Genomic DNA, 13,640 nt, shown 5'->3' with positions numbered 1-13,640 from the left:
ATTTAGTATTTATGCGGCACTGAACAATTTTAAGAGACATACAGACTCCTGTATATCCTGTCGAACATTGATAAAAAGGGGTGATATTGAATGGATATAGGCGGATTGGATGAGCCGCGATGCGGCGTCCCTACAAATTTCAATAAGCCACCTCTTAAGGCAACATTTAAAGGAGATAATGTTGACATAATTTTGGAAGATAATTTGATTGTATTTCTCCATAATTGAAAGGAAACGACATTGATGTTGTCAATACCACTATATTAATTAATTCTATTTTTTGTTTAAATTAATTTTGAACAACTATAGTGGTATTGATAACATCAATGTCTTATTCTGTCAAATATTTGAAAAAAATAACTCATTGATATAAGACAACTAGCAAGAGAAATTTATAATTTTCAAAGCTCTTTTCTTGATCAATAGGTACATAAATTATTTATATGTTATAACATAACAAAATTATCATTATTCAACTTCCAAATTTAATTTTCAAAATACTGTTGACAGTCGCTGTCGAATACGTCAAGGCTTGATTCTGTAACTCTCTGAATTCTTTGATATCTGGCAACAGTACTTTGACAGCGACTGTCAACAGTATTTTTAAAACTAAATTTGTAAGGTAAATAATGATAATTGATAAATAATCATGTTATAGCACATAATTTATAATCCTATTGATCAAGAAAAGAGAGTTTGAAAAAATATCAGCAGTAATAAGATATTGCCCACGTGATTAACGCATGCTCTTAAACATATGGAGTATTGAAAATAATACTCAATGCTCACTCAATGAAACACACATGAATTAACGTACTATAGTGAGGTCCACGTTATAACGGCAGTGTTTGATTAGGAATGGCATTGCTATTCTTGTCTATCATTCAACAATGCGGATAGAGCTATCTCTTTCTCGCTTTATTCTGTTGCCAGATCGTCTTTTAACAATGTAGAATTCATAATTAACAAAATATTTCATTTTAACCATTAAGATTCATTATGAAATTATTGACAAATATAATTTCTTGCTTAATAACACTGATTATTTTAAACAAGAATGAACAGTTAATATTACATCAATAAACCTGTATCAGATACCGTCTATAGAAGACATTGACAAGAAGAGGATCGGCAACGTTGTTCTACTATCTTTCTCCACTGCCATTATAACGTGGACCTCACTACAGTGGCAATAGCCTACTGTAGTTCGGCTACAGATAAAACGTTTCAGTTAATCTTCCCAAATTATTCATGCTTCAAATATGCAATAACTAATCAACAATATAAAATCATAACCTACACAAATAATCAAAACTATATTGTACAAATGACAAATTTTTACCTGTATGTCATTTCAATCCTTAGAGTTATGATAAATATAAAATACAAAAGTCGAATCACTATAGTATAAATAATCACGAGTAACGTTCGAGTCACTATGTATACACAATTGGCATACTCAATACACACATGTATAAGACACCAAAACACATCCGAAATGTGCAATTTAATGCATGAATGCATATTTGTAATAACATTCAAAGTAACATAACCATTTTATCTGTTTAAAACTGCCGAAATAGAAATTCATTCCACGAACTTTACTAGTGTATGAAACACTGAATTGATTCATGAGAAAAATTGGACGGTTTCCAATTAAAGGTCAATTTATAATAAATAAGATAGTGTGAGAACGATGCATTATCAATCAGATTTGAGCTGGATCCATGAACGTAATAAGTTATATTGTTTGCTATAAATAAACAACTCTATGAATAAATTTGTTGTATTTTTGTAAATTAATTTGAATTTGAAATCAATTATTTATGAAGGAGAAAAACTTAAATGAAAAGGAGAAATTATTTATGAAGGAGAAAAAATTTTTGTTAAAAATTTTTTTGTAACAAAAAACAACCTATATTTTCGCACCTAGGTCCGAAAATGAGACTTTTCCGGCTCGAAATCGGTTTTCAAGTCAGAGGCCGTAGGCCGAGGACTAGAAAAGATTGAGAGCCGGAAAAAAAATTTTGCCCGTGGTGAGAACGCTATTTTTCGCCACACAGAAAAATAAACAATATATATGAGAATAATTGTTTATTAAGCACTTCCGAAAGCAAAAGTGGAAGGTCATAGCTCTAGCAAATCTGAGGTAATCTGAATATCAGGAAATTGTCCAAGTATTTTTATTTTTTATTCTGATTTGTCTAAATAACCTAAAAGATGATGTTCAATATTATGTGGGAGGTTGAGTTTATCTTTTTTATTCTTTCAGATGACAATAAGATGATATTATTATAAATGTTTTAATTATTGAATAATAAACTCAAATAATGAAAAGTTTTTTGATCAGCTGTTTTAGCACACTTGGAATTTAGCGGCCGGAAAGGGGTACTCTTTCCGGCCTTAGCCAGAAAGAAACCTGTTCTGACGTCAGACGAGAGTCGTCTGCAAACAATGTATTTCAGATCTACGTAGGGACTGGAAAACAGCTGCTTTCTGTGCAGTGTGGCGAAAAATTCATTTTTTGTAAATAAATTTGAATTTGAAATCAATTATTTATGAAAGAGGAAAACAATGTGGCATAAAAGTGAACAAGTTTCTCTACTGATAATTTGAAAGTATTTACAAATATTAATTTGTAAAATTAGATAGTTTCTGCAAATACTATCCAAAGTATTGAATAATAATTCACAAACGTTATCACAATTACTACAATAAACAACAAGCAAAAAGACACTATTAATATTCAAATAAGTTGACTTACATGATAAAAGTCCTGTCACTAATGAAAGCAATGGAAAAAAAATCATTCATATGAGAAAATGCACTACAAATCTTGAAAATTAGTTTCACAGTCTATAAATATTGCTGACTTTGGATAAACCATTGAGTGTTTTATTAATAGATTTTCATCTTTGAACTTTTCACTTCATTATAATTAATTATCACTTCACAATAATTCATTATCACTTCACAAAAATTCATTATTGATAACAGAAAATATTACTATTTGGAGCTTCCATGATAGTTCATTTGAGAAACAAGGGACTGGATCGAGAAAGATTTTAAAGACTAGAATACCGGATTTCCTGTGATAATCCATCCTTATATTGAATCTTTGTTGGGTACTCTACATCTGTTTCGTAAAACTTTTAGACCCTATAAGTCTGATAAAGTATTAAAAATAAATTCGAAATAGATTTCACTGAACCGTATAGGAAGTATTCGTTTATCCACTAGCAAATTGATTAAACTACTGCCAAATAACATAATTTACAAATTATTTTATTTAATATTTCTTTACTATTTCGTTGCTTTTAAGGTCAAAGATTAGAACTTTTTAGTCATATGGAACAAGTTCATTTTCATTTTTATTCATGTAACTCTACCTTCAATTGTATTATCATTCATTCCATCATCATAACCTGGGTTTAAAATACTTCTAGAAAGTCGCATTTGTAAAATAATAAATAACAATATTCATTCAACTCAACTATTTATTATTAAGTCTAATAGATTTCACAGATGTAAATTAGGTACCAAGATATTGGTACAAATTTACAAATTTAAAAATACTTCCAACTAAAATACTACCAATATTGATATTGGTACAAATTTAAATATTTTTTCAAATGCTAATGAATTAATAACTGTTATCAACTTTACAATACATGAAACTATAGTGAGGTCCACGTTATAATGGCAGTGGAGAAAGATTGCAGAACAATGTTGCCGATCGATCCTCTGTCTCATCAATGCCTTCTATAGACGGTAGCTGATACAAGTTTATTGATGTAATATTAACTGTTCATTCTCGTTTAAAATAATCAATTATATGTTATTAAGCAAGGAATTATATTTTTCAATAATTGCATAATGAATTTTCATGATTAAGATAAAAAATTTTGTTAAATAATTATTAATTCTACATTGTTGAAAGATGATCTGGCAACACAGCAAAGCGAGAAAGAGATAGCACTATCTGCTTTGTTGAATGATAGACAAGGATAGCAATACCATTGCAAATTACACACTATCATTATAACGTGGACCTAATTTTAGACTTCCATGTCATTGGATGAGGGTCATATGTTAAAGAAGATTTTACCTTCTCTTATAGTTAGTTGCATCTTCCCTTCATAATAATTTGATTTATTAAATGCAGAGAATAACTAGTATCTTATATTATTTATATTATATAGATATTTTATATTATTTTATTTCAGACACAATACAATATTATATTTTATTTGATTTATATATTTCATTTTACAAAGGCGCTAGTGATTCATTGTATTTAAACTTTCAAGTAGCTCTAAAAAAACTCAACTTGATTATTATTAAATAACTGTCTCTCAAAAGTAATAATATTATTAAACTAAAATCCCAATTAAATGCTGTAAATCACCCCGAAGACTTCTGCTACAGCAAATATTGACAACAGGGTTAAACAGCTATATAGAGATTCGATGAGCACTACTATACAAGAATTATTTGTCAGCCCGGGAACAAATCGAATATCCATATAGCTGTTTACCCTGTTGTCAATATTTGCAGTAGCAGAAGTCTTCGGTGTGAATTACAGCATTTAATTGGGATTTTCGTTTAATAATAATTATTTATTAATTAGCATTTCAACAAATGCATCTTCCAATTTATTTCCATCTGTAGTATCTTAAAAGTATAATCATTACAGTGTGGCTGTAATTGAACTTAATTTCATTCACGTTTTCCTCTAGTAATTTCAATGCAAGTATGAAATTTAATCACTACAAAATCTCGTTCCTTTCAGAGGTACTTCAATACGAATTTATGTCTATCTGTAGTCACTTAAAAGTATAATTATTACAGTGTGGCTGTAATTGAACTTAATTTCATTCACGTTTCCCTCTAGTAATTTCAATGCAAGTGTGAAATTTAATCACTACAAAATCTCGTTCCTTTCAGAGGTACTTCAATACGAATAGGAGTGACATCATCACATATGATTTAGAAAGCACTTGAGATTTTCGTTGCTACATGCCTGAACTTCAAGCATGTAAATTGATTATATCTAATCAATTCGTTTCAAAGCTTGAACGAGATTTTCAACAAATATACTAGAACGAATATTCATTTATTCTTTTTTACAATGAAGCATAGATCGGGAGAGAAAAACTAAGAAAAACTTGTACTATTTCTCTCCCTAATTTAGATAAGTCCGAAATGAGGTTATGAATATTGAACAATACTTCAGGATTTGTACTCTAGCTCATTGCTGCTTTTATAAACATCAGTTGGAGGAGTTTTGTTCCATATTTTATCGCAATCATAATATTTGCTCTGAATACAAAAGAAATGAAACGTCAGAGCTTTTCAAAGAAGAGGAAGCTCAAGTTGTAAAGGACAGAAGAAAAGTTGTGATAATTATTGTTTATGTAACAATCAATGAGAGTGATAAGAATAGAGTTAATTTGCTAAGTAAGGGCCATTGTTTTTGCACGAATTTATTGGAGTAGGTGCTTACTTTTTGGATAGGAATAATCGGATACCAAGGCCAAAATAACGATAATTTTTGTCCAAAATTTAATCATAAATTATTACTGAGGAAAATATCAGGGACAGATATCTCAGATATCTCTCTAGATAGATATATCAGAGATATCAGGGACCTGTTCCATGTGAATTCTGTAACGTATAGTGTGGTCCACGTTATAATGGCAGTGAAGAAAGATAGGAGAACAACGTTGCCGATTCTCTGTCTTGTCAATGCCTTCTATAGACGGTAGCTTATTTATTTATTTATTCTTATGGTTTATATCGGCAGAGAGATCCTCTCGGATGTTCTGCCTCGCCGTATTACCCAATGTCATTTCCTATCAACACTCAAGTTCATAGGTTATGTCTTGGGTTAAGCCTTAGACACGATAGAATAGACACGCTGGGAAGTCTAGCCTCTGAAGCCAACATCTACTGCCATATCTCCAAATCGTGACGTCATCATCGGATGGAAAACTTTTCTGCAGAGTTTGTTCACATTAATAAAACAAAATAAATCTTATAGCACCCTTTATTCTTTAAAAAAAACATTAAAATAGTTGAACAACTAGTTTCGGTTTACACCATCTTCAGGTTCTAAAATTAAATAACTGTTTACTAATTGATATAAAACGAACATGTGTTTAAATTCATATGACTAATTATTTCTGGTAAAAGTTATTAAATTTAATTTATTCACTTTTAATTTTATCAAAAATAGGATTATTTAAGTCAAATTGGATTATATTTATTAAATTATTCCTATTCAATTTTGCAGTTTATTCAAATTTACCAGAAATAATTAGTCATATGAATTTAAACACATGTTCGTTTTATATCAATTAGTAAACAGTTATTGGATTTTATTTTATTTTAGAACCTGAAGATGGTGTGAACCGAAACTAGTTGTTCAACTATTTTAAAGTTTTTTTAAAGAATAGAGGGTGCTATAAGATTTATTTTGTTTTATTAATTTAAAAGCAGCCCATGTCAATAAGTGTTTTGTTTACATTGTTTTCTATCCGATGCTGACGTCACGATATGGTGATATGGCAGTAGATGTTGGCTTCATCGACTTTCAGTATGAATATACAATGGGCCGTGTCTATTCTATAACTGGTCTAAGGGTTCAGCTGATATTGGTTTATTGATGTAGTATCAACTGTTCATTCTCGTTTAAAATAATCAATATCATATTTTATTGGGCAAGAAACTATATTTTTCAATAATTTCATAATGAGTTTTCATAATTAAGAATAAATATTTTGTTAATTAATAATTAATTCTACATTGTTAAAAGACGGTCTGGCAACAGAGCAAAGCGAGAAAGAGATAGCGCTATCCGCTTTGTTGAATGATAGACAAAGATAGCTATATCATTGCTAATCAAACACTGCCATTATAACGTGAACCTGTGATTCCTTCACACTAGAAGACGATATTTATTGGCAAGCTGTGCTTTGTCATCTATAGTGAGTTCCACGCTATAATGACAGTATTTGATTCACATTGGTATTGCTATCCTTGTCTATCATTCGACATAGCAGTTAGCGCTATCCCTTTCTAGCACATAAAATTTGCCAGATCGTTTTTTACAATATAGAAATATAATTCATTACCAAAATATTTTATCTCAATTTTGAAAATTTATCATCCATACATTGAAAAATATTTTTACTTGACGTATAGAATATAATTGATTATTTTAAACAAGACTGAACAGTTGATATTACAAAGGATATACAACTATCCTCTGTAGAAAGCAGTGTCAAGGCAGTGACTCGGCAACGCTGTTCTCCTATCTTTCTCCACTGCCATTATAGTGTGAACCTTACTATATAGTGTAATATAGTTTACTGTTTCTGTATACAGTACATTTTAGTTATTACTTATTAAGCGTATGACAGATACATAACACATATAGGGCCGGTTTCCAAGCTCGAGATTTAGCTAAGTTCTAGACTTTAAAAAGCTGGAGTCAGAAAATTAGCTTTCCAAAACGGGGCATAGTCGCAGTTTTTATAACAGTAGTCGCAGTTTTCATTTTCTCATTTCTATAATTAGAAAAGTTTTTCCTTGACGAAATTAAACATTTCTAAATAAATCAAAAAGCTGAAACTTTACACTATTTTCTCTTCATTTTATTTTGTGTTAAATTTTCTAGTTTTTCGAAATTTTATTCAAACGTGGACTGCGACTGCGCCCCGTTTCGGAAAGCCAATTTTTTTGACTCCAGCTGTCTGAAGTCTAGAACTTAGCTAAATCCCGAGCTCTCAAATACCGACATAATATATATTTCCAATTTCTTTGAGATCTTGTGTAGTGTAAACAATACACTGGAAATCCATTGCCAGACTTGTTATACAAAATGGATTAATAATTATTATTAAACAAAAATCCAAATTAAATGCTGTAAAATTCACCCCTGACAAATAATTTTTGAATAGTAGCGCTCATCGAATTTCCATCTAGCTGTTTACCCTGTTGTCAATATTTGCAGTAGCAGACGTCTTCGGGGTGAATTACAGCATTTAATTTGGATTTTCGTTCAATAATTATTTATTAATTAGCATTTGAACAAATGTATCTTCCAATTTATGTCCATCTGAAGTCACTTGAAAGTGAAATCAGGTAGTACTATCCTTCTCTAGCTCCGCAATGGTGCCAAATCTGTTTTTGACATTGTAGAAATATAATTAATTAAGGCAGAGGATTGGCAACGCTGTTCTCCTATCTTTATCCACTGCCATTATAACGTGCACCTATATACAAGAATTATTTGTCAGCCCGGGAAAAAATCGAATTTCCATCTAGCTGTTTACCCTGTTGTCACTATTTGCAGTAGTAGAAGTCTTCGGGGTGAATTACAGCATTTAATTTGGATTTTCGTTTAATAATAATTAATTCATTAGCATTTGAATAATTGCAATATCTCAGTTATTTCCATCTGTATATAAAATGAAATTACAGTTGAACCTCTGTATAACGAAGTCGGTTGTCCCGAGAAAAAAATCGCTGCTGAGAGGTATTCGTTATTGAGAGGTTGTTCTGTCAAGAAAACTGGTATGATCTTATGGATCTTATAATATATCACGGGCGGTAATTAAATGAATATGGTACAAAGAACATAACATCGGGAACGTAGATAGTGACATTTTGTGAAATGTCACACATTTTACAAAATTGAAATTTGAGACAAAAGCAAATGGTGGGAGGATGGGGAAATCCAGCATTCCCGTCCCTTCATTCATAAATGGCGAGTTCTATAATATTATTGAAATGTGTGGCAAAAGCAAGGATGAGAAAGTCCAGTCGTTCACCTGCCTGGTCTACGAATGGCAAGTTCTTGGAATTCTACATTTCCAGTAACTTGCATTCAATTTCCGACATGTGTTTCAACCTCTATTGACTGTCTACCACCCTATCTTCTGCCTACCTAAATTTCCATTATTTTGAGTATTGACCTTTCTGCTGAATCTAAAAAATCCCTTGAAAATGATCGTCTGCTTCCTATACACACTACATTTTGTATGTTGAAGTGAAGAGAAAACTTTGTTGTTGAAAGGTCCGAAATTCGTTAAGTAGCGGTAAATAAGCAGCCAAAACTCTAAATTTACTACAATTTAAACTCTACCTAAATTTCCATTATTTTGAGTATTGACCTTTCTGCTGAATCTAAACAATCCCTTGAAAATGATCGTCTGCTTCCTATACACACTACATTTTGTATGTTGAAGTGAAGAGAAAACTTTGTTGTTGAGAGGTCCGAAATTCGTTAAGTAGCGGTAAATAAGCAGCCAAAACTCTAAAATGTCAAGGGACGAGGTAAAAATTCGTTGTGTAGAGGATTTCGTTAAGTGGAGGTTCGCTATAGAGAGGTTCGACTGTATTGTAAAAAACAAGAAGAAAATTGTATAATGAATAAAAATATGGATGAAATTAATCAATCACTTAATTTTTGATTACTCACTTCCGATAGCACTCGTTCAATATAGATAAGACCTGCTTCAAACCCGTTGTGCCAAACTCGTGCACCCAACTAACTGGATTGTTAGTTAGGGCGATTCTCAACGATTCTATACAGTTGTACATCTTATTTACACTAAGGTCCGGAGTTGAAAGGTACTGAATGTACTCTGCCGGTTTGTCGAATTTGTTTCTATTTTCCTGCAATAAATAAAAGAAATGGTAGAAGCACATAAATAAATAATATGAATATTGAGAGCTGTACAAGTATCATAAGCAAATAGTAGAGCCATAAGTAGTATGAAAAGTATTTCTAAATGTAGGCTTCTAAGATATGTCAAATAAAATATTTGGGCTTGATAATCGAGGAGGGATTCAAGTGGAGAAGGCATATTGAATACCTATGCCATAAACTAAGGCTTGTCTCCTATAATTTTTATAAGTTGAGGTCGATACTTGATTTATCAAAGTTGAGAATGCTTTATTTTGCAATTGTACAATCTCTGTTGAATTATGGCTAAGTGGTTTGGGGAGGTACTTATGACACTCTTTTGTTACCACTATTCATTATACAGAAAATGATCATAAAACCATATTAAATAAACCCATATTGTTCCCTTCAAAAACTGCATTCAGTGAACTGAGAGTCATATCAATCCGTCAACTCTATGTGCTTAGCATATTTAAATATTTCAATAAACATAGAAGTTCATTTTCAAGAATCAATGTAACTCATAGAACAAAATACAATCTACATAGATATGTTACTTATGATTCTAATTTTACGGTCATTCGTAAGCAGCTGGTATACATCGCTCCAAAGATTGTAAACTGCATACCTAACGAGCTCATCGGTGTACCTATTAAGTTTGTTCCAATAAATATTAAAAACTGGATACTTATTACTTCCATCTTAATCTATATAATAAGAGAGAGTAGGGTTGTGTTTGTTCGTGTGTTCGTTTGTTCGCATCAAAACATGTCAACTTGTGGATTGCATACCGGAAAAACGGGAATGATTTAGATCTCCAAATTTTGAACATAGATTCTAAAAATATCAATCTCGTGCACCTGGAAGCCCAAATTTCAATTTTCCTTCTAGATTTTTCAGAATTAATGTTGAAATTCATCTATGCTACCGTAGGCTACATGAAGTTTCATAGCCCAAAGTGTGTCTATTTATGATCAGGTTATAAGATTACCAATTACGAACGTCTATGTAGCGCAGCGGTAAAAGGCCTGATTACGGAGCGATTGTTCCTCGGTTCGAATCCCCGAGGCTTCACATTTTTTTGTTCTTAATTTTTTCCCTCGAAACGTATTATTATCAATTATTTTTTGAAGGAATTTGTTTTCATTACTATTGAACTTGGATTTTATCAAATAATTATTTTTAATGTAAAATTTTGCCACCAGTACAAATGAATTGGACAGTCTTCATGCTGTAGGCCTATAATTGAATTTCATAAGAAAAACATGAATAGATCACAATAAAATAAGAAATAATTTATATTCTTCAGTTATAATGTACTATCAGACACGAATTCCCAGTGAAACGGGTATTTTAGGTATTTTGTTTGGAATTGGGAAAACAAAAGACTGCCTGATTCAAATTGAGGAGGATCCTAATCGAACTAAAATTTATTGATGTATTGGAAAAATCAATATGATTCTGTGAGGTTTCCAAGTATTATGTATTCTTCAGTTTTCTATACTATAATAAAGGAAAGAACTGGCTTATATATGTAAGGAATAGGGAATTATGTTTGACGCATCATCACGTCTGAAATATACTCGACTGATTAATTTGAAATTTTGCATATAGACTCTTCATTAACCGAGGATGGTTATAGGTCTATTCTCAAATTTCGATTTTTTATTACGTCAAGTTTTCATTATGCAGTTTTAAAATAGACCCTTGCGAAGCACGGGTTACCTACTAGTATTTTATGAGTTCAAAATTTTTTCTGCTTTTAAAACTATTCATTACTGTCAGGATCAATTCACAATTGATAGCATTTATTTTGAATATACTTACCATTGTTTAAATAAAAAGATTCCATTTTAAATTATTAGTTTAAGATTTAGAAACAGTTAAGTCTCTACTCCTACTGGCGAACAAGTGTTTCACTTCTGCCAGTAGTTCTTCACCTCCAGCTGTATTTTTCAGATAATTGATATAGATATTTAGAATAATAATCATTGCTTTTTATTCTGATTGTCACATCTTTGTACTGTTTTCTGTGTTTTGGTGAAATAAATTGAATTAAATACGTATTAAATCTAATGGATCATCAAATCTATAGGTCTTAAACAGATTTGATGGTACATTAGTTCCAATAAATATCCTAGAAACCAGGTCTTGAATTTAATTTTTAATAACATTATTTTATTTGATGGTAGATTACATTCAATTAGTGCCTAACAAACCAGGCCATAGTTCAATAATATCATAATTAATAATAATAATTCATATCATAAATAAAACATATAACAATTCGTACTTTTGTGAATAGTATTTCTGTTTGCATCGGTTCTCACATAAAATGTTAAGGTGCATTTCCATCATCAGTTACAATATTCCAAAATGTTGATATGAGTTGTGTACTTATAAGTTTAAAGTTAATTTCTACTGTATTATTGATACATTTGGATATATTGCCAAATTAACCTTTCAGAAGTGCCTAGTATCATAGAAAAATAATAGCGTAAGTAGATATCCCATGGTATAGGGCGTTTATGTCGCAAATTTTACTGTTATCTCAAGCCGATTATTGTCGAATTTTACTGTTTTGTTGGGGTGAAAGTGTATGAACGGCACACTATGAGAGACTACCAGTGTCACACAGCTTCACGGGAAAGAATTACATGAACTATCAGCTTGAGATAACAGTAAAAGTTGCTACATAAACGTCCTATACCATGGGATATCTACTTATGCTATTGTTTCTCTATGATAGTATCTTTAAATTGTTAGTTATAGGTAGGCTATCAGATGAGATATTTTTTTTATTTTGTTGTATTGCTGATGTAAACAATAAAACTTAAATAAAAATAAAAAAATGAAATAGTTGAATCAATACTATATGATTTGTAATTGGATTGATAAATGAAATAAATAAATAAATAGTATAAGAAATTTTAAGCGTTTGAATTACTGTACATCTTTCAACTGTTACTTTATTATTGTATGATTTTCTTCTTCCTACCACTCAACAATTTAAGGTGATATCGCTGAATTTTTGGAATAGTGTTAATGAAAAGGATATTCTTGGATATTCATTTCCAATAACAGAGGATTCAAACTCTGCCAATTTATATATATGGTAGATAATATGAATAATATATCAGTATAATGACAATATTATAACAGAGTATCGTAAAAAAGTAAATTCGTATGGCATTTGTTGGTGGGGAGTCCCTTGCGGGAAGGTCCCACCGCCTGAATATATTATTTAAGCCGTCAATGGGCCGTACGACTGTCATACTTCAGCCGGGACCGACAATTCAACAGTTTTACGAGTATCGTAGTTGAAATAGTTAGTTATAGGCTACTGCTATTTGTTATGAATTGATTAGGGTGTATGCAAGCAAATAAAGTAATGTATAATCTACATAATTATTTAACCTAGTCTATCTAATGGAATCCTCCATCACTTCAGATGAAAAATAGAAATTGGAGAAACAAAGTTTTATTTTTGTAGCATCCACATTTATTAGATTAACAAACGTGACTGCAGTTTCGTGTTGAAATCACATCTTTAGCTGTACTTTACTATAGCTGAAGATGTGTTGGTTTCAACAGGAAACGGCAGACCTGAGTACAAGTCTAATAAATGTGAATGTGACAAAAATAATACTTTGTTTTTCCAATCATGAAAATTACCATGTGGAATACCACAATATAAATTTCTATTCAACAAATTTTATAAAAATATAAATGTTGAATATGTTGAATGTTGAACGTGGGATGATACTTGAATTGAAAAAAAATAAACTTAATAGTTTAAAATGTACCCGAAGCACTAAAAACAGATTTATTTATTTATTGAAAACAAGAATATTGACAAAGAAAAATAATTCAAATCTTGGAAAATATTTGAAATAACCGTTGTAAATTAAGAGTCTCCCTCTTGCACCAGTCAACAATATCATCA

General features: G+C 30.9%; 1 protein-coding gene across 1 annotated transcript in view; it reads right to left on the bottom strand.

Moving 5' to 3' along the window:
* The window catches only part of LOC111049578 (protein diaphanous), a 109,306-nt gene that overhangs the window by 51,269 nt on the left and 44,397 nt on the right, over positions 1-13,640 (bottom strand). The window contains exon 5 of the mRNA XM_039442175.1: positions 9,488-9,684. Coding sequence (XP_039298109.1) covers positions 9,488-9,684 — 197 coding nt within the window. The remainder of the gene's footprint in view (positions 1-9,487; positions 9,685-13,640) is intronic.

This window comes from Nilaparvata lugens, chromosome X, assembly GCF_014356525.2.
Source record: "Nilaparvata lugens isolate BPH chromosome X, ASM1435652v1, whole genome shotgun sequence".
Taxonomy (NCBI): domain Eukaryota; kingdom Metazoa; phylum Arthropoda; class Insecta; order Hemiptera; family Delphacidae; genus Nilaparvata; species Nilaparvata lugens.
The sequence above is the reverse complement of the archived record's forward strand: the minus strand, read 5'-3'. Positions and strand labels throughout refer to the sequence as shown.